Source organism: Somniosus microcephalus, chromosome 1 (genome assembly GCF_052327205.1).
Source record: "Somniosus microcephalus isolate GS21.2 chromosome 1, FLI_Smic_1.0, whole genome shotgun sequence".
NCBI lineage: Eukaryota > Metazoa > Chordata > Chondrichthyes > Squaliformes > Somniosidae > Somniosus > Somniosus microcephalus.
The window spans coordinates 84,445,063-84,465,562 of NC_140987.1; the positions used below are offsets into that span (position 1 = coordinate 84,445,063).

General features: G+C 43.9%; 1 protein-coding gene across 6 annotated transcripts in view; it reads right to left on the minus strand.

Annotated features, from left to right (window-relative positions):
• LOC147124215 (sodium/potassium/calcium exchanger 2-like) overlaps nt 1–20,500 on the minus strand; it is a 295,035-nt gene that overhangs the window by 59,985 nt on the left and 214,550 nt on the right. For all 6 annotated transcript variants that reach the window (XM_085983958.1, XM_085983952.1, XM_085983947.1 and 3 more), the window contains one exon: nt 4,680–4,778. In XM_085983958.1, coding sequence (XP_085840084.1) covers nt 4,680–4,778 — 99 coding nt within the window. The remainder of the gene's footprint in view (nt 1–4,679; nt 4,779–20,500) is intronic.

The following is a 20,500-nucleotide window of genomic DNA, read 5'->3' on the forward strand; positions in this document are numbered from 1 at the left end:
ACAGAAGGTACAAACTATGGTGATAAGCAACACTTAGCTTTTGCTGCTACAGGTCCAATTTATATCTGTAGTGATCGTGCTAATGCCTATTTCCCTCCTCTGGCATGATTGGAGTGTGATCCTTAAATTACTGGCATCAGCATTCAGGTGACACATTTGCAAATTTCTGACAATAATGTTACTTAGGAGATTTCAATGTATTAAAAAAGTTACTTCTTGGGGGGTAGTATGTTAGTACTGAGTTTTGGAGCATCTAGATTTGATTTGCAACTCCACTCATTTCCTGATCTGACCTACACTAGATAAAAAAGACTTTCACGACCACCAGACGTCCCAAAGCACTATACAGCCACATTGCTGTGGGTCTGGAGTCACATATAGGCCAAACTAGGTAAGGACAGCAGATTTCCTTCCCTAAAGGACATTAGTGAACCAGATTTTTTTTTCTTCTTATTAACGACAATCCGATAGTTTCATGGTTACCATTACTGATACTAGTAATTATTCCAGATTTATTTCATTAACTGAATTTAAATTCCCCAGCTGCCATGGTGGGATTTGAACTCACGTCTCTGGATCATTAGTCCAGGCCTCTGGATTACTAGCCCAGTGACATTGTCACGACGCTACCGTTCCTAAGAGAACAGACCAGGCCTCGGTTTAACATCTCATCCGAAAGACGGCACGTCCAGCAGTGCAGCACTCCCTCAGAACTGCACTAGAGTGTTAGCCTAGATTTTTGTGCTCAAGTCTCTGGAGTGGGACTTTGAACCCACAACCTTCTGACTCAGAGGAGAGCGTGCTATCCATTGAGCCATGGCTGACACTGATAGGGACGTATCAGAGATTCATGAATTCCATCCCATCCCTCTTCCCTGGGCAGTGATTAATAGTGGGTCAGAAAATTCCAGAATGGATTTTGCTAGTGGAACAGAAATACTTGAACATTGTTTAGGAGTATTTCAGGCTCCATTGACCACTTTCTAGTGTGAAGATGAAGGTGAGATCAGGGGAGTGGGGAGGAAGGCAGCGTTAGCAAGGGGTGTCCCATCTGTGCTGTGCCTCATCCCTGAATTGGCACTGGCAAAGGTCTGGGAGCAGAATACCTGCCTGCCTGTTCACTCTAGAGCAGAGATGTAACTCGGGTGGACCCAGAGATAAGGGTTGGGTCTTGCTAGAGCGGGGCATCTCAGGGCATACGCTGTTAGTTGGACTTTTCCCTGCATCATTCAGCTCAAAATATTTTTGCATTCTTAGAAGTGAAAGCTGATAACGGTGCAGCGAGGCCAATCGGGCATCTGGGACTTTAGTGAATGACGTGACCAACAGTGCATCTCCTTAAACAAGGAGATTTAAGGATTGAGAAAGAAACAGGAAAGACGGAGAAGGAGTGTGAATTAGTCAAGTCAGATACAGAACGAGAAATAAAGAGGGAAAGATTGGATTGAGAGAGAAAAGAGAGACAGAAAAAGAAAAAAATGTAATAATTTAAAATTTGACATTTAAAAAATCTCTAACAATAATTTACCGGATGGAATAAGATTCCACACTTTTAATTGTTCACTTTCTGGGCCAGAAAAGTTGATTGGCATTGCATTAATAATTATCACATCATTAAAAAGGTACTTACGCTATTAATTACCAGACTTAACTATCTATGGCAAGTTTAATGGGCAGTTTATGTGCAAATCTAGCAAGTTTGTCAAAATAACGGGGAGGCTAAGGGAGAGATGCTGTTTGTGCAAAGCAAACGGAGGAGTGGCGTAAGTCGACCAGTAAATTCTAGAGATTCACAACTCTCAGCGTATCTCTTAATCCCCTGAACTTGCTGGCCGATTTGTATATTAATAATGGTGTGCGTTGTTAACACACCGTTATTTTTCCAGCAAAGTCCGGCCCAGGAAGACCGCTACAAAAAAATTGGAAGGAGCTGGGGCGGGGGGGGGGGGGGGGGGGGTGGAGGAGAGAGGGGTACCTCTTAAAAGTATACACTAAATTGATTCAAATATAAAACTGATTCCAATGAAAACAAAATCTTATTTTCCAGAGATGAAAAATAAAAAAAATGGTCTTTTGAAATTATACTGTCAGATTATAAAGGGAGATTTTAACCCCCTTTGCCCGGCCAAAATAGTAGCGGAGTTAAAATCGAGGTGGCCGACTTACTGGCCTGGTGCAGCGCCGTAGCCATTTTAACTCAGGACATCGGCTGGGCGGCCCAGGCACCCACCTGAATCAGGCAGGTGCGTCATCAACCTATGCAAACTGGTGTCCTATGATGTATGGAGGGCCCTGGTGCAATTTTGTACTCCGTAAAACCTGGTATTTCAAGAGGAATAGGCGCAAAAAAGGTAAGTTTAGAATTCTGTTATGGCCCAAAATAATGTGGGCCAGTGACACCCCTGGCTTCACCCCAGACCCCCACCCACCCCAACCCCGCAAACAGCACTGCCCATGGACTTATCTTTCTGCTACCCAACATTGCACTGGCCCAGAGCCGCAGAGCTGCAGCAGGGTGCCTGTTTGGGAATGCAGCTTGGCAGTGGCATGTTAATGTGGTCTGGCCCTCAAAATAGACCAGGCCTCCTGCCGGAGGGATCGGGCAGCCGGCCCACATGCTTGGCCGACCAGCCGCCCAATACTTAAAATCTCCCTTGTAGAGTACAAATACTTAATGAATTCCTACAATGCTAGAGAAAGGATTTCCCGATGAACATGTTCAGTATATGCTATTGTCCCACAGCATAATGTCTAGACCCAAGCTTGTCATCAGCTATAAAGAATTATAAATAAATTTAACAGTGTGTTTTTTTGGGTAAATCGGAGTTGTAAAATTTAATGAGCCTAACTACGCGAGAGAGCAGTATTAAAGAGAGGTGATGTAATTAACCTGGGCTGCTTTAGTCAATTACATCAATTCAATTTTATTTGCCAATTCATATACCTTACAATGTCAAACTGAGAAAAAACACGAGATAGTGCGTTCTGCGTATAATCCAGCAATGGTTGCTGTTAAGTCACTGTGATATTAGAAGCAAACAAGTAATTCTTGACAACAACCATAAAGCTATATGCTGATGTGGTTAAAAGAGCTAGTGTGAAAAGTGCATTAAACAGACTAATCTGGATGAGTTTTACAACCAACAACTTCAAAGGCTAGAGCTTATATAAATTTCTCTCCCTGTGCCATGATTATTTAAAACTTTTATTTTGTTTTTAGCCTCTTCTTGCTTTCCCTGCAAGTTGCACCCAATGTCCTCTCTATAATGGGAAAGGATATGGCAGTTTAGTCAATAGGAAAGTGTAATATCACTCTGTGGTCAACCTGCCATTAGACACAATTCAGCGGTGCACACTTGTATCTGTCTTTGGCCAGACTACTCGGGTAATTTTCTTTTACAGTCAAACACCAAATGAGAATGGGACTAATTGGATAGCTCTTTCAAAAGAGCTGGCACAGACTCGATGGGCCAAATGGCCTCATTCTGTGCTGTATGATTCTACGAATGCTGGTTGAGACTCAGATTTAAACTTGGCCTGCTAGTTGGAAATCTAATAAGGTGATGATGTCACTGCTCTCCTTCTCTGTGTGTTGAGCTACCTCTTTTGTTTGTCTGACTGTGTGACAGTGCAGTTTTCATTGAACATGGAATATATTCCACTACAGACTTGTAATTACACTGACTTGCAATATTGTAGCTATTTCACAAAGCAAAATAGTGGCCTAGATTTCTATCATTGGAAACATTTCTGGGGAAGGTAGCGGGACAGTTATTTCCCCTATTGATTTTCTGGCCGCAGTCATTTGAATATTGGGTGTATGCATGTGGCAACTGCAGGGGTATCTTCAACAGATCCCTTAGTGACAGAGGTCCTTTTGACAAAGGAGTAGCTCTGATGAATGATGGTGTGTTGCACTGTCGGAGATGCCATCTTTCGGATTAGATGTTAAGCCAGTTCCCATCTACCCTTTCAGGTGGACGTAAAAGAACTCTCAGTACTATTCATAGAACAGCAGGGCAGTTCCCCTGTTGTTCTGGCCAAGACTTATCTCTCGGCTCCTCAGCCACCAGCGGGGAGTCTCACTGAGTTTGGGGCAGAGTTTACTGTGGTAGGCCTTGAACTCTAATGAAGTGCAGGGATGCAGGTTATGGAGAAATGACAGATAATTTAGGTTAAAAACAGAGGGCTGCCATGGCTAACAAAATGGTCGAGCAGGTTTGATGGGTGAAGTGGTCCTTTCCTGTTCCTAAGTCAGAATACAATTCTGTATAATATATAATTCTGGCTTTAAATCCAATCTACAAGTCAGCAAAAACCACACTTTTTTTGGGCCTGATTAAAGTACTTTTGATGGGCATTTGCTTGTTCAAGTACAGAATCAAACTGTGATTTTAAACGTGGATCAATAAACAGTTTGTAAAGTAACTGTTAACACATCTTCACGTTCTGCTTTGGTAGAGCAGCTTAAGTAGAATGAGGGAAAACGACATCATTATAAAGGCCTTTTGCTTTTGTCATACACACTTGAACAGAATTGCAGAAGTTCTTGTATTGAAAACTAAAAGGTGTGTGAGAATAATTTTGTGTGGGTGCACATGCACTACAAAACAGAATATGGACTTGTGGGTATTCGTTGTGGTGCATTACTTAATTTTTTTCACGAAAAAGATAGTTACCTGTGTGATTAGTAGTCCTATTGGGTTTCTCACCATCTTCTACTTGACATTTGTTTTTGGCCAGTTTGTGAAGAATTGATGCTCTGTGACGGAATTTACCTGGAAAGAAAAGAAAGGTATAATGTGTTTTTTTTCCTCTCTTATTAAGTCTGAAAAATCATCATAGTACAGGGAACCACACACTGATCCATTTCCAATAAGCACTTGACATTTTGTGCAACTGAATGATCAGTAATACTTTAGTTGAACACTGCAGGAGAAATTTTAACTCTCCCTGATCGATGAGCAAGGAGCAGGGAGCAAGTAAAATGGTGGCTCCATTTCCCACTCCTTTTTCTCCATTTTAATGTGGCAGTGTTTGGTGCTGATCTCCGACGGGAGCCTCATTAATAAATGCAAATTGGGGTCCTGTGCGTACATGGGACCCAAAATTTAATTTGAATCCGCTCGTGAGCGGGACACCCACTATGGCCGGCCCGTCGGGTGAAGCCAGCGAGGCCCTCTGAGGCAAGTTAAAATGATTTCCTAAGCGGTGTCAGGAGGAGCAGGGGTGCTCCTCTGGGCCCCTCAAGTCTGGGCTTCTGCTGCTCTGGGCACCAGGTTCTCCTCTCTCAATCTCCCCACTGCCCCCCCTGCCACAAGGCCCTCGCTTCAACAGTGAGGAGGATGGTGATGGACTTCAAGACGACATAGACATGCTGGTGTAATGGGCGGACACATGGCCTCACCCCCCCCCCTCCTCCAAATCTGGACTTATATCGTTACTGGTGCCAGTGGGTGGACTTCGGCCGGTCTGAACTTTATTTGCCACCCCCGTCAGCCAACTGCCGCTATCTACCCGAAATGTGCAAGCAACTGACCGACAGCATTCGAATGAGGCCCACCAGTTAAAATCTGCCAGGCCCCTGGCTCAAACCCTTTGGTAAGATTGCCGTTCACTCCCACCAGCTTCCTGCCAGAAGTTAAACTCAAAAGAACATGTATGTTTTTCATAGCGTAGATGCTATTTTCAAATCACTTGCAGAATTTTCAGTATTTGCTGATCATTGTGGAATTTACACATAAAAATGGGTTTGATGACATAAATGATGCAATGACAAATCACTCCAACATCCATTTACAAAGTTGAAATTTGATCACATGGAAATTCCTATTTTACTTATTTTCACATTTGTTACCTAAAACAGGCCAATGGCAAACAAGGTAGGTAGAATATCCTTAAAAAAAAGTCTTAATTGAATTTTAAAACAATAAATCAAGAAAAGGTCTTACAACATTTACTATGCAAAATGTTACCAAGGATTACAGCGATACTGCACTCCGACCAACCCCAACTCGAAGTACAGCTCCAAAATTTGATAGTGCATGGCTTCAATTTTTGGAAATGTCTCGCAGCTGTAAAAACCCATCATTTACTGGGTAATATTTGAGAAACAGCTTTCTGGAGTCGAAATTTTTTAAATATATATTTACACAATCTTAAAACACTGAGCTGACTCAGCAGTAGTCCTCCATTTTTCCATTTTGGTGGCTGATGTGGCAGAGGAAAGAATGATCTACGATGGAACTCAATGGACAACTTTCACGAGACTTGGCATAGGTTTGAGCCTCCCAGTCTGAAGGCCATGGGTTCAAGCCCCATTCCAAGATTTGAGTGCATTGTATTGGCTGATACTTCAGTGCAGTACTGAAGGAGTGCTGCACTGTCGGAGGTGCCAGCTTTTGGACTTGATGTTAACTTGAAGTGTCATTTACCTGCTTAAGTGGATGTAAAAGATCCCGTAGCACTATTTGGAGAGAGGAGTTCTCCCAATGTCTTGGCCAACATTTATCCTTCAAGGAACACCAACAAAACAGATTGTCTGGTCATATACCTTATTGCTGTATGTGTGAATTTGCTGTGCATTTGCCTTCATAACATCAGCAACTATAAATGTAATTCATGGGATAGTTACAGCACAGAAGGAGGCCATTCAGCCCATCCCGGCTCTCTGCAAAAGCACTTCAGCTAGTCCCACTTCCCCACCCTGTCGAGGTAGCCCTGCAAATATTTTTTCCTTCAGGTACTTATACAATTCCCTTTTGAAAGCCACGATTGAGTCTGCCTCCACCACCCTTTCAGGCAGTGCATTCCAGATCCTAACTACTCGCTGTGTAAAAAAGTCTTTCCTCATGTCGCCTTTGGTGCTTTTGCCAATCACCTTAAATCTGTGTCCTCTGGTTCTCGACCCTTCCGCCAATGGGAACAGTTTTGGACGCAATACTCCAGTTGAGGCCGAACCAGTGTTTTATAAAAGGTTCATCATAACTTCCTTGCTTTTGTATTCTATGCCTCAATTTATGAAGCCCAGGATCCCGTATACTTTTTTAACCACTTTCTCAACCTGCCCAGCCACCTTCAATGATGTGTGCACATATATCTTCAGGTCCCTCTGTTCATGCACTCCCTTTAGAATTGTACCCTTTAGATTATATTGCCTCTCCTCATTCTTCCTACCAAAGTGTATCTCATCGCACTTTTCTGCGTTAAACTTCATCTGCCACGTGTCCGCCCATTCCACCAGCCTGTCTATCACCATCCTCCTCACTGTTCACTATACTTCCAAGTTTTGTCTCATCTGCAAATTTTGAAATTATGCCCTGTACACCCAAGTCTAATCATTAATATACATCAACAAAAGCAGTGGTCCTAGTACCGACCCCTGGGGAACACCACTGTATACCTTCCTCCAGTCCAAAAATCAACCATTCACCACTACTCTCTGTTTCCTGTCACTTAGCCAATTTCGTATCCATGCTGCCACTGTCCTTTTTATTCCAGGGGCTTCAAATTTGCCGGCAAGCCTAATATGTGGCACTTTATCAAATGCCTTTTGGAAGTCCATGTACAGCACATCAACCCCATTGCCATCATCAACCCTCTAACCTCATCAAAAACTCAATCAAGTTAGTTAAATATGATTTGCCTTTAACAAATCCATGCTGGCTTTCCTTAATTAATCCACACTTGTCCAAGTGATTGTTAATTTTGTCCCGGATTATCATCTCTAAAAGCTTCCCCACTACCAAGGTTAAACTGACTGACTGGCCTGTAGTTGCTGGGTTTATCCTTGCACCCTTTTTTGAACAAGGGTGTAGCATTTGCAATTCTCCAGTCCTCTGGCACCAGCCCCGTATCCAAGGAGGATTGGAAGATTATGGCCAGTACCCCCACAAGTTCCACCTTTACTTTAATCAGCATCCTAGCATGGATGCATCCCATCCGGTCCTAGTGACTTATTCCACTAATGCTTTGGAACATCCTGAGGTTGTGAAAGGTGCTATAAAAACACAAGTTCTTTATTCATTAAGAAACACGAATGGATGGATATTCCTTAACATACCTGTGGGACACAAACCAAAACAATTTAAACATAGGGGAGGATTTTAACCCTACCCACTTAGCAGAAATTGACTGGTGGGCAGGTAAAATACCCCGGGTGACTTGCCCGCTAATTTCCTGTCTGCCGTGCACCAATTCTGATCTGTTCTTCTTCGTCCACAATTTTAATGGTAGCACTAACCCATGATCACATTGGGGGAGAAATTCAACATCATTGCGCCTGTTTAATGATCGTAAAACGGACGTGACAATGACGAATGTTGCAGTGTGATAGCCCGCACCTTATCTGCACGCACGTCCGGGCCTCTGATAAATTTATCAGGGCCTTTTAAAAAAAAAAAAAAAAAAAAAAATAGGTGGACTGAAGTGAGTGCAGGGCTCATATCAACATTGACAAGGGTCCTGTGCCCATTTCAGGACCGGTTTGTTAAATTAATTAAGACTAGTTGGAATATGTACCATGCATGGGCAGCGCTGGAAGTGTTGCTGTCAGTTTTGCATCTGAAAAACTTTTTACGCCATTAAGTGTTTAAATATTAGTATCCTACAGCTAATTTCATTCTATCAGTGAATTTCAAAACTACTTCATTCTCCATGACTTTGCTATTTTCTGCATTTTCCTTAGTCCTGATTTATCTACTACGCCTTGTTATTTCTTCTAACCCTATTTTTTGCGAATAAACTAATATTTCTTTCCCATAGGCCAGTGGCAAGTATTGGTATTCACAATGCAGTACCAACTTTTTTGTCATTATAGCCCAGTTCAATTTAGCCGCAACCATCTATTTCTCTGCCAGCTGCTAATTAAAACCAGCAGCGCTTGAAGCAATTATCTATTGCAGAGTGTAACACATTTTGCTCTCTTTGCCGCTGTGTACTGATTTAATTGCTGATTTCACTGGCAAGAATCTATGGAAGAGCTTGGCAAGAGGTGAACAAATAATATAAAAATTGACTTGTGCCAAATTGCCACATTTTTCTAACTACAGTATAAGCAACACTGAAGATTGTTCAGTATTGAAGTCATGGGAGTATAGTTGCATATTTGTTAGCGTTTGTAAGCAACACATCTAATTCTACATTCTTATACATGCTGTTCATAAAATATATGCTTTCATATTTTGCTGTTACATATCACATATAAGCAGGTGATGTGATATGAAAAAAATTCCATAAACATAACATAATTAATTACTACGTTGTTACATGCCATCTGCCAATGGGCAATATAGAAACAGAAGATAGAAGCAGGAGTAGGCCATTTGGCCCCTCGAGCCTACTCCGCCATTTATTGAGATCATGGCTGATCATCCAAATTCAGCACCCTGTTCCTGCCTCCTCTCCATACCCCTTGATCCCTTTAGCCTTAAGAAATATATCCAGCTCCTTCTTGAATATATTTAATGAATTGGCCTCTACTGCCTTCATTGGTAGAGAATTCCACAGGTTCACCACTCTCTGGGTGAAGAAATTCCTCATCTCTGTTCTAAATGGCTTACCCCTTATCCTTAGACTGTGACCCCTGGTTCTGGACTCCACCGCCATCGGGAACATCCTTCCTGCATCTAGTCTGTCTAGTCCTGTTAGAATTTCATAAGTTTCAATGAGATCCCCTCTCATTCTTCTAAACTCCAGCGAATATAAGCCCAATCGACCCAATCTCTCCTCATACGTCATTCCTGCCATCCCAGGTATCAGCCTGGTGAACATGGCAAGAACATCCTTCCTCAGATAAGGCGACCAAAACTGCACACAATACTCAAGGTGTGGTCTCACCAAGGCCCTGTACAACTGCAGCAAGACATCCTTGTTCCTGTACTCGAACCCTCTCGCTACGAAGGCCAACATAACATTTGCCTTCTTAACCGCCTGCTGTACCTGCATGCTTACCTTCAGTGTCTGGTGCACAAGGACACCCAGGTCTCGTTGCACTTCCCCCTTCTCCCAATCTATTGCCGTTCAGATAATAATCTGCCTTCCTGTTTTTGCCACCAAAGTGGATAACCTCGCATTTATCCACATTACACTGCATCTGCCATACATCTGCCCAATCATCCAACCTGTCCAAATCATACTGAAGTTTCTCTGTATCCTCCTCACAGCACACACGCCCACCCAGCTGTGTCGTCTGCAAACTTGGAGATATTACATCTAGTCCCCTCGTCTAGATCATTAATATATATTGTGAATAGCTGGGGTCCTAGCACCGATCCCTGTGGTACCCCACTAGTCACTGCCTGCCACTCGGAAAAAGACCCATTTATTCCAGCTCTTTGCTTCCCGTCTGCCAACTAGTTCTCTATCCAAGTCAGTACCTTACCCCCAATCCAGTGTGCTTTAACTTTGCATGCTCATCTCTTATGCGGGACCTTATCGAAAGCCTTCTGAAAGTCCAAATACACCAAATCCACTGGTTCTCCCTTACCTATTCTACCAGTTACATCCTCAAAAAATTCCAGTAGATTAGTCAAGCACTATTTACCTTTTGTAAATCCATGTTGACTTTGTCCGATCCTGTCACTGTTTTCCAAGTGCTCTGCTATTACATCTTTTATAATGGACTCTAGCATTTTCCCCACTACCGATGTCAGGCTTACCGGTCTATAAAATGTCTCGTTTTCTCTCTACCACCTTTTTTAAATAGTGGGGTAACATTAGCTACCCTCCAATCCATGGGAACTATTCCAGAGTCTACAGAATTTTGGAAGATGACCAGCAATGCAGCTACTATTTCTCGGGCCACTTCCTTAAGTACCCTAGGATGTAGATTATCAGGCCCTGGAGATTTATTGGCCTTCAATCCTGTCAATTTCCCTAACACCATTTCCCTACAAATGCTGATTTCATTCAGTTCCTCCCCCTCATTAGACCCTATGTTCCCCGACATCTCTGGGAGGTTATTTGTGTCCTCCTTTGTGAAGTCAGAACCAAAGTATGTATTTAATTGGTGAGCCATTTTTGTTCCCCATTATAAATTCCCCTGATTCTGACTACAAGGGACCTACGCTTGACTTCACCAATCTTTTTCTCTTCACATATCTATAGAAGCTTTTACAGTCAGTTTTTATGTTCCCTGCAAGCTTACTCGCATACTCTATTTTGCTCCACTTAATTAATCCTTTTGTCCTCCTTTGCTGAATCCTAAGCTGCTCCCAATTCTGAGGTTTGCTGCTTTTTCTGGCCAATTTATATGTCCTCGCCATGGATCTTATGCTATCCCTAATTTCCCTTGTTAGCCACGGTTGCGCCACCACCATTTTTGTTTTGTTATGCCAGACAGGAATGAACAAATTCTGTAGTTCATCCATGCAATCTTTAAATGTTTGCCATTGCCTCTCCACCGTCAACCCTTTAAGTATGTGGGAACTCAGGGACACTTCCTGTGTCCCTGACAACCATGTGTGCAGGAAGTGTATCCAGCTGCAGCTACTGGCAGACCGCATTGCAGCGCTGGAGCAGCGATTGGATGCACACTGGACCATTCGCAATGCTGAGGACGTCGTGAATAGCACGTTTAATCAGTTGGTCACATCGCAGGCAAAGGTTGGACAGGCAGAAAGGGAAGGGGTGACCAACAGACAGGGTACCAGGCATAGGCAGGTAGTGCAGGGGTCCCCTGTGAACATCCCCCTCTCAAACAGATACACCACTTTGAGTACTGTTGGGGGGAATGGCTTATCAGAGGAAGGCAGCAGCAGCCAACTTCCTGGCACCAGGGTGGTTCTGCTGCACAGGACGGGAGGAAAAAGAGGGGTAGAGCTACAGTAATAGGGATTCTATTGTAAGGGGAATAGATAGGCGTTTCTGCGGCTGCAAACGAGACTCCAGGATGGTGTGTTGCCTCCCTGGTGCAAGGGTCAAGGATGTCTCAGAGCGGCTGCAGAACATTTTGGAAGGGGGTTGAACAGCCAGTTGTCGTGGTGCATATAGGTACCAACGATATAGGTAAAAAATGGGATGAGGTCCTAAAAGCTGAATATAGGGAGTTGGGAGGTAAATTAAAAAATAGGACCACAAAGGTAGCAATCTCAGGATTGCTACCAGTGCCACGTGCTAGTCAGAGTAGAAATAGAAGGATATTTCAGATAAATATGTGGCTAGAGGAATGGTGTGAGGGGGAGTGATTCAAATTCCTGGGACATTGGAACTGGTTCTGGGGGAGGTGGGACCAGTTCAAACCGGATGGTTTGCACCTGGGCAGGGCCGGGACCGATGTCCTAGGGGGAGTGTTTGCTAGTGCTCTGGGAGAGGGTTTAAACTAAAATGGCAGGGGGTTGGGAACCTGAGCAGGGGGACAGAGGAAAGGGAAACAAGGATAAAAGAAAAAGATAGGAAGGAGAAAAACAAAAGTGGCAGTCAGAGAAATCAACAGTTTAAATCAAACATGGCCACAGTAAATAATAATTCTAATAGGTAGTGGGGAAAATGCTAGCGTCCATCATAAAAGATGTAATAGCAGAGCACTTGGAAAACAGTGACAAGATCAGAGAAAGTCAACATGGATTTACAACGGGTAAATCATGCTTGACGAATCTACTGGAATTTTTTGAGGATGTAACTGGTAAAATAGATAAGGGAGAACCAGTGAATGTGGTGTATTTGGACTTTCAGAAGGCTTTCGATAAGGTCCCGCATAAGAGATTAGCATGTAAAGTTAAGGCACATGGGATTGTGGGCAAGGTACTGACTTGGATAGAGAACTGGTTGGTAGACAGAAAGCAAAGATTTGGAATAAACGGGTCTTTTTCCGAGTGGCAGGCAGTGACTAGTGGGGTACCGCAGGGATCGGTCTTTGGACCCCAACTATTCACAATATATATTAATGATCTAGACCTCCAAATTTGCAGACGACACAAAGCTGGGTGGGCGTGTGTGCTGTGAGGAGGATGCCGAGAAACTCCAGTATGATTTGGACAGGTTGGGTGATTGGGCAGAAGCATGGCAGATGCAATATAACGTGGATAAATGTGAGGTTATCCACTTTGGTGTCAAAAACAGGAAGGCAGATTATCTGAATGGCAATAGATTGGGAGAAGGGGAAGTGCAACGAGACCTGGGTGTCCTTGTGCACCAGTTGCTGAAGGTAAGCATGCAGGTGCAGCAGGCGGTTAAGGCGGCAAACGGGATGTTGGCCTTCGTAGCGAGAGGGTTCGAGTACAGGAACAAGGATGTCTTGCTGCAGTTGTACAAGGCCTTGGTGAGGCCACATCTTGAGTATTGTGTGCAGTTTTGGTCACCTTATCTGAGGAAGGATGTTCTTGCCATGGAAGGAGTTCAGCGAAGATTCATCAGGCTGATACCTGGGATGGCAGGAATGACGTATGAGGAGAGATTGGGTCGATTGGGCTTGTACTCACTGGAGTTTAGAAGAATGAGAGGGGATCTCATTGAAACTTATAAAATTCTAACAGGACTAGACAGACTAGATGCAGGAAGAATGTTCCCGATGGTCAGGGAGTCCAGAACCAGGGGTCACAGTCTAAGGATAAGGGGTAGGCCATTTAGGACAGAAATGAGGAGGAATTTCTTCACCCAGAGAGTGGTGAACCTGTGGAATTCTCTACCACAGAAGGCAGTAGAGGCCAATTCATTAAATATATTCAAGAAGGAGTTGGATATATTTCTCAAGGCTAAAGGGATCAAGGGGTATGGGGAGAAAGCAGGGACCAGGTACTGAATTTGGATGATCAGCCATGATCGCATTGAATGGCGGAGCAGGCTCGAGGGGCCGAATGGCCTACTCCTGCTCCTATTTTCTATGTTTCTGTGTAACATTCCCCAATCCATCCTAGCCAACTTGTGCCTCATACCATCGCAGTTTCCTTTATTTAAATTCAGGACCCTAGTCTCCGAGTCAACTACTTCACTCTCCATCTTAAATGAAGAATTCTATCATATTATGATCGCTCCTCCCCAAGGGGCTCACACAACAAGATTGCTAATCAATCCTTTCTCATTACATAATACCCAGTCTAAGATGGCCTGATCTCTAGTTGGTGCCTCAACATATTGGCCCAGGAAACCATCTTGTATACACTCTAGGAATTCCTCCTCCACAGTATTGTTCGTAATTTGGTTAGCCCAATCTATATGTAGATTAAAGTCACCCATGATAACTGCTGTGCCCTTATTGCACGCGTCTCTAATTTCCTGTTTAATGCCATCCCCAACCTCAGCATTACTGTTTGGTGGTCTGTATACAACTCCCACTAACGTTTGCTGCCCCTTGATATATCTCAGCTCTACCCATACAGATTCCACATCATCAGAGCTAATATCCTTCCTTACTATTGTGTTAATCTCCTCTTTAACCAGCAATGCTACCCCACCTCCTTTTCCCTGTCCTTCCTGAATATTGAATACCCCTGGATGTTGAATTCCCAGCCTTGGTCACCCTGGAGCCATGTTTCCGTAATCCCAATTATATCATATCCGTTTACATCTGTTGGCGCAGCCAATTCATCCACCTTATTACGAATGCTCCTCGCATTAAGACACAAAGCCTTCAGGCTTGTTTTTTTTTTTAAACACTTAGTCCTTTTAGAATTATTATTTACTGTGGCCCTGTTTGATTTACACCCTTGATTTCTCTGCCTTCCACTTTTGCTTTTCTCCTTCCTGTCTTTTGCTTCTATCCTTGCTTCCCTTTCCTCTGTTTTCCTGCACAGGTTCCCAACCCCCTGCCATTTTAGTTTAAACCCTCCCCAACAGCACTAGCAAACACTCCCCCTTGGACATCGGTCCCGGTCCTGCCCAGGTGCAAACCGTCCAGTTTGTACTGGTCCCACCTCCCCCAGAACCGGTTCCAATGTCCCAAGAATTTGAATCCCTCCCCCTTGCACCATTCCTCTAGCCACATATTCATCTGAAATATCCTTCTATTTCTACTTTCCCATTACTAATATAAAAATTTAACATTTCTATTTTGATAACAAATAGGGTGAAGCCCAATTGGTGCTCGAGTTCCTGACTAACCACTCCACTGCTCTCATTCCTCACCTATTCATGGTACCAGATTTGCCTCCTGACCACATTTGTGTTTCCTCTGCCTGAAATCCCATCTGTACCATTTGTTCAACTTACTTTCCAAAAGGAGGGGATATATTTTATATCTGACTGGCCAGAAGTACTGCTCCAAGTAGGAGTCAAAATGTAAATACAGGAGAAGACAAAGAATATTAAAAAAAAGAAACTCCCATCTTATTCATATCACATTGTAACAATTAAAGAACATAGATTGCTTTGGTCAAACTATGAAACAATCACCAGCATGGAGGAAGATTGCTGTGGGAGATTCATTATTTTTTGACAAATTGCCATTACCCTGTATTTTGTTACCCAGTACCGTAACTCACCTGACACCAATATGATAAATGATTTTGTTTATAAAGTATTCAGAACATTTAGGGGGAGAAATGCGGTTGTTAGCGCCACTGATTAACGCCTAAAGAGGCCGAGAAGTGGGGCGCTAGCCAATTTCCGGGCGGGCGCAGGGCGCCTAGCCCCATATTGAGCATGCATTTAGCACCGGCGCTAAATCTTAGTGCCCGCTCATCGGCGCAGGCTGATTATGACGTCATTTGAGTGTGCAACGCCTTTTGGGCGCCCCGGACCGGAAATTCAGTGGCGCCCCCCTCCGTAGCGCCTGGTGCTAATAGTGACAGCTTACCTGGAAACTTACCAAGTCGCTCTCAGGCTGGAGGAGTGTTATTTAAAGGGGACTGGTGTGGTTTAAAAGCGGCAGCCATTTTTGGAGCACAACTTCCTCGAGAGCTACAAAGAGTTGCTGAGCTGCACACAGAGCCATTTGACCACTGAGCCAGCGCAGGCAGACGATCTTCAGCCTTCTGACCATCACCTTGCTGTTGGTGAGCCTTGACAACGGGGAACCTTCCTGTGGGCACTTATTATGGGGGCTGCATTGGAGGGGAACGTCCTGCTGCTGAATCATGTGGAAAGGGCACTGAGACGCTGGGAGAGGGGGGCGGGCATGGCCAACAGACGTCGCCACAGCAGACCTTACGCTGGCAGGGTTTTCCGACAGCAGTTTTCCTACATGAACATGCCGGAGGAGCAGTGTGTCAGAAGGCTGCGATTTAGAAAGGAGGTGGTGACTGAGCTGTGCCAGCTGCTTCAGCCAGATCTGCAGCCCCAGATAAGGTGCAGGACATCTCCGTCGGTGGCTGAGAAGATGCCTGCTGGCCTGAACTTCTACGCGAGCGGCTCTTCTCAGGCTGCGCGTCAGAGGCTGATCAGAAGTAGCTTCTAGGTCCCTCTCACGGAATGCTTGCTGCCATTCCAAGAACAGGAATGGAACCGGTCTGATACCCCCAAGCCTGTGAAGGGCAAGATGCATGTAAATAGCAGGCATGGCCATTGTAAATGAAGAAAGTGTCTCATTACACAAAATGTGGTTCCTTCAAACATGAGAAAGCTATGGCAACAAAAAGCAAAACTAATACACCGACACCGAACTGCCTCTCACACCCGGGAGACTGTCCAAAACATAAATCACATTCCGACCATCTTCCTTGGCCTTGATTCCACTGCGCCAACCAAAGCAGCCAATGCCCCATCAGTGAGGTGTTCCGCCCTCTGCCTCACCCTTTCCATGTCTTGCTAGGCTGGTGCGCCACAGGTAGGCTCCCACCGCTTTGACGCTTTGAAGGCCTACAAGGCAGTGAGTGTGTCTGGTGATGCCAATTGACCTGCCCCTTTAAGAGCTGGCCAGCGCCAGTGCGTCTCAGGGAAAGTGATTATTGACAGCACCTTTGCTGCGCCCCGCCGCCACGAAATTGGGTTGCGCCGCCGGGTTAGCGCCTTAAGAGTAGCGTGCAGCGCCTGATTTAGCGCCGCAATCACCTTTAGGGGCGCTGCAACCCAATATCGCGCTAGGTGGCGCTAAATTGCGCCTGGCGCTAAACTTTGCGCATCGCCAGGACTAGCGCCCCAAACGCGGCTATACCGAATTTCTAGGCCTTAGTGCTTTGCAAGTCAGTAGCAATAGCACTGTTTATCTGGTTTCCCCTCTCATTGGTGCTTTTGCTTCTCAGCCTCTGAGCTGTTGGCATCTTCTGCTACTTTATTCACAGAGCGAAGTAAAAAGGGCAATTTAATTTATTTTTCTTGCTGCTTTGAGATGACATATCTTCTGGAACATCAATACCAAGACTTCTATCATTGATCACTTTGAAACATATCTTCCAAGAGCATTTTTAGAGGCTACACCAGAAATTGTTCGCCTCGCTCGACTGTATTTAGCTAGTCGCTTTTAGCCAAATAATGGATAGCCTACAAAGATTACTAGCTGCCTGTGGAGCACTTATGTAACTAAACTTGGCAAAAATAAATCACCAACAGAAGTTTGTAGAAACAACTTGAAAAAGAGAACTGCTGTTATATCAACTGAAATCTGTTGGAAAAAATTATATAGGCTTTGAAAAGCGGAGGAAACTACAAGTTCAACGTAACTTGAAAAGGGCATTTTTTATTCACACTTTGCAATTGGTAATCTGTGGATCAGCCTGCCACCAACAGAAGTGAGTACTGAATTGTTGAAAGATTTAAATAAAAATCTGAAATGGATTGATTTTTGATTCACCCAGGAATAAAAGCAAAGCATTCAGGTTTGATGCAAAGAACAGTGGAAGAAAAACCATGACCTGCCGAGAACCTAGGTATTTAAATGTCAAGGCAAGCTGGATGGACTGAATAGCCTTTTGTTAACCTAATATCATTAGATAGTAGGAGTAAGTTATGATCTCAATGCTTTTGCATTGTGCAGATATTCCCCAAAACAGGTTTTTAAGCCATTAATATCCACCACGATCACCGCAAAGTGAAAGGACTGATGAAAACATCCACTTGTCACTAAGACACAGCCAAATTTATGTCATACTTTTCTGTATGAAAGATATTGAATAGAAAATCCTTAGACTTGGTCATTGCCTTGTGATGTGAACTAGATGTTGAAATGAAATGTCAGTTTATAGTCTGCCGTGTCAATCACAAAGCTTCAATAACAACTCACAATATCACGTCGTTGCTTTAAAATATTCTTTGTAGAGACTCTTCTGGCTTTGGAGGCACAAATATGGTAGAGCTTTAAAATTACTGCACTCTCCATGGTTGCTATTTCTCCAAACAGTTCCCTGCAAAACTAATTTCTCCTGCACCATGGCTCCCCAAGTGGTTCCAACCCAGAAGAGCCATCAAAACACAGCAACACCAAGTCTGCAACCTCTTCCAGTGCCGAAAAATGTGCGACATATCATCCACCCCCTCTTCCTCTTGCAAAAATGGACTCGGAAACCTGTGCAGAATGCTGGAGGAGTTTTGTTGGGGAAAGCACAATTCTTTCACATATTCTGGTTGTGCCAGGGACCAAGCTCCACTGGAAAAATGTGCTTAATGAAATTTTAAAAAATCACTAAGCTCACATTCAAGCCACACCTAGTATACTACTTTCTGGATCTCTCCATAGTGGTCCCTTTGGACTTGAACATTGTTAAATCCTGGATTTCTTCTTAACCATAGCCCAATGGTGCATCTTACTAAAGTGACAGTAGGCCACTTGGTCAATGTGGTCAAGGTGCTACAGGAAATAGCCCAGTCTGAAAAAAGTGCACTAATTGAGTGTGAACTAGGAGAAATTCACTTATATCTGGCTCCCATTTTTGATCCAATGCCAATGCTGGCACATCAACACCATCACATAGCCCAATGACCACAGGAGATGCGCTAACCTACTCTCACATGTAAATTCATCTACTCCCATGTGTCTCTCGTCCTTCATTATACCCAACACAATCCCTCCTCCTTCACTTCTGACTCCATCCTTTAGGTGGGTTGGAACTGGCAGCATCAAAACTCAGACAGGGCCTCAGGTAGGCAGCCAGCAGCATTGGTAGCCATCATGCCAGGCCTAGGTGGGAATGGATGCTGGAGACATTGCCATATGCAGAGGTTGGGGGAGGGTCTGAATCTGAAGTTGCTGGCTTTCTACAGGTCTGGTAGAGGCAGGAATACTGAAATATACAAACTCAACAGTCCTCGGTGAAACACCGGCTGACTTCAAGGTGGTCTGACCAAGCCTGTACTGAAGCCCTCCCTCCCCACACCAGTAGAGCGCCACTGGAAGGGTATTGGGAATGAAAGCACTTATCTCTGAACAACTGTGCTAGTAGAAGCAGAAGCACTTCCAATGTGGAATGAGGCGGATGGCTCTCTCTCTGGGTCACGTTCTAAAGTCACTTTCTACTCCTAGCAACATGGATGTCCCCAAGGCAGAATCTGCCGTAGCAATCCACAACACTGCAGGTTCCAACTAGAAAGCAGAGTCATGCTGCTGGAAGTGCAAATTGTGAGCCTGTTGTTCCCCCACAGAGAACCAGCAGCTGTGTTTGTCTGTTTCATTCTCTGCCAGCAGATAAGTTACTTCTGCAGACAGGTTTTTCAGAGCAGAAAAAAAAAAATCAAGAGTTGCACCCCAGGCCATTTGAAATTGGGAAATGGGGCAAATCAGCCCAAAGGCCTAGGATTAGACATCCCTGCTTGCATATATAAAATAATATAGGAAAACTAAATCATAACATACTGATCAGGCACTCAGTCCTTTCTAGCAATGCTTGCTGAGTTTTCTCATTTCTAATTCACATCTCCAGCTAAGCGAGTTACGACATGGCAATGTACTGCTGGTTATTATTTTTATTTTTCCAAATTAATTCTTTACTTTATTTGCCTATTTTAGAAGATCAGGAAGAGAGGAAGAATGCCCAAGGAGGAGTGGAGATTGCAAAACAGGGTGTGAAATGGTGTATCCCAGATATAGAATCATAGAATGGTTACAGCACAGGTGGCCATTCGGATGATATACAAGGATGCACAATGGAGGAGATTTTCCCATAATGGCAGAGAAAGAGGATGTGTGATATTGTTTCCATGGCATCTGGGAGGTAGTTCGGTGTCAAAGGTGAAAGGTGATAAATGGAAAAAATGGACAGCAGGATGACAAGGTCCGAGTTAGAGCTGATGTGGAAGGGTTGAATGGTAAGGAATGTGCAGACAGTTAGAGAAAAATAAGAATTACTAAAGTGAAAGAGGAATACTCAGATATTAGATTGAGAGATTTATCCGTATTGTGAGGCAATAGGTCACATAAATCTTAAATATTGAAGTACGATTAAAAAATTTCAGAATAGCGTATAAATTTATTATCCAGAAAAGGGAAATAATGACTTTCCTGAAGACACTACTAGTGATCCAATTAAAAGGATGAGAAAGGAAAGGAGAATGAGCTTTAGAGCTGAGTGGTTAATGGGGGGAGTCCAACAAATTGAACTGTTATCACAACCAAGTTCATGAGCTTGGATCAGGGCCCCTGGCCTTGGGTGTAGCTTCTGTAACAAGGTAGTATGCATGACAGTAACTTGGGCTGTGT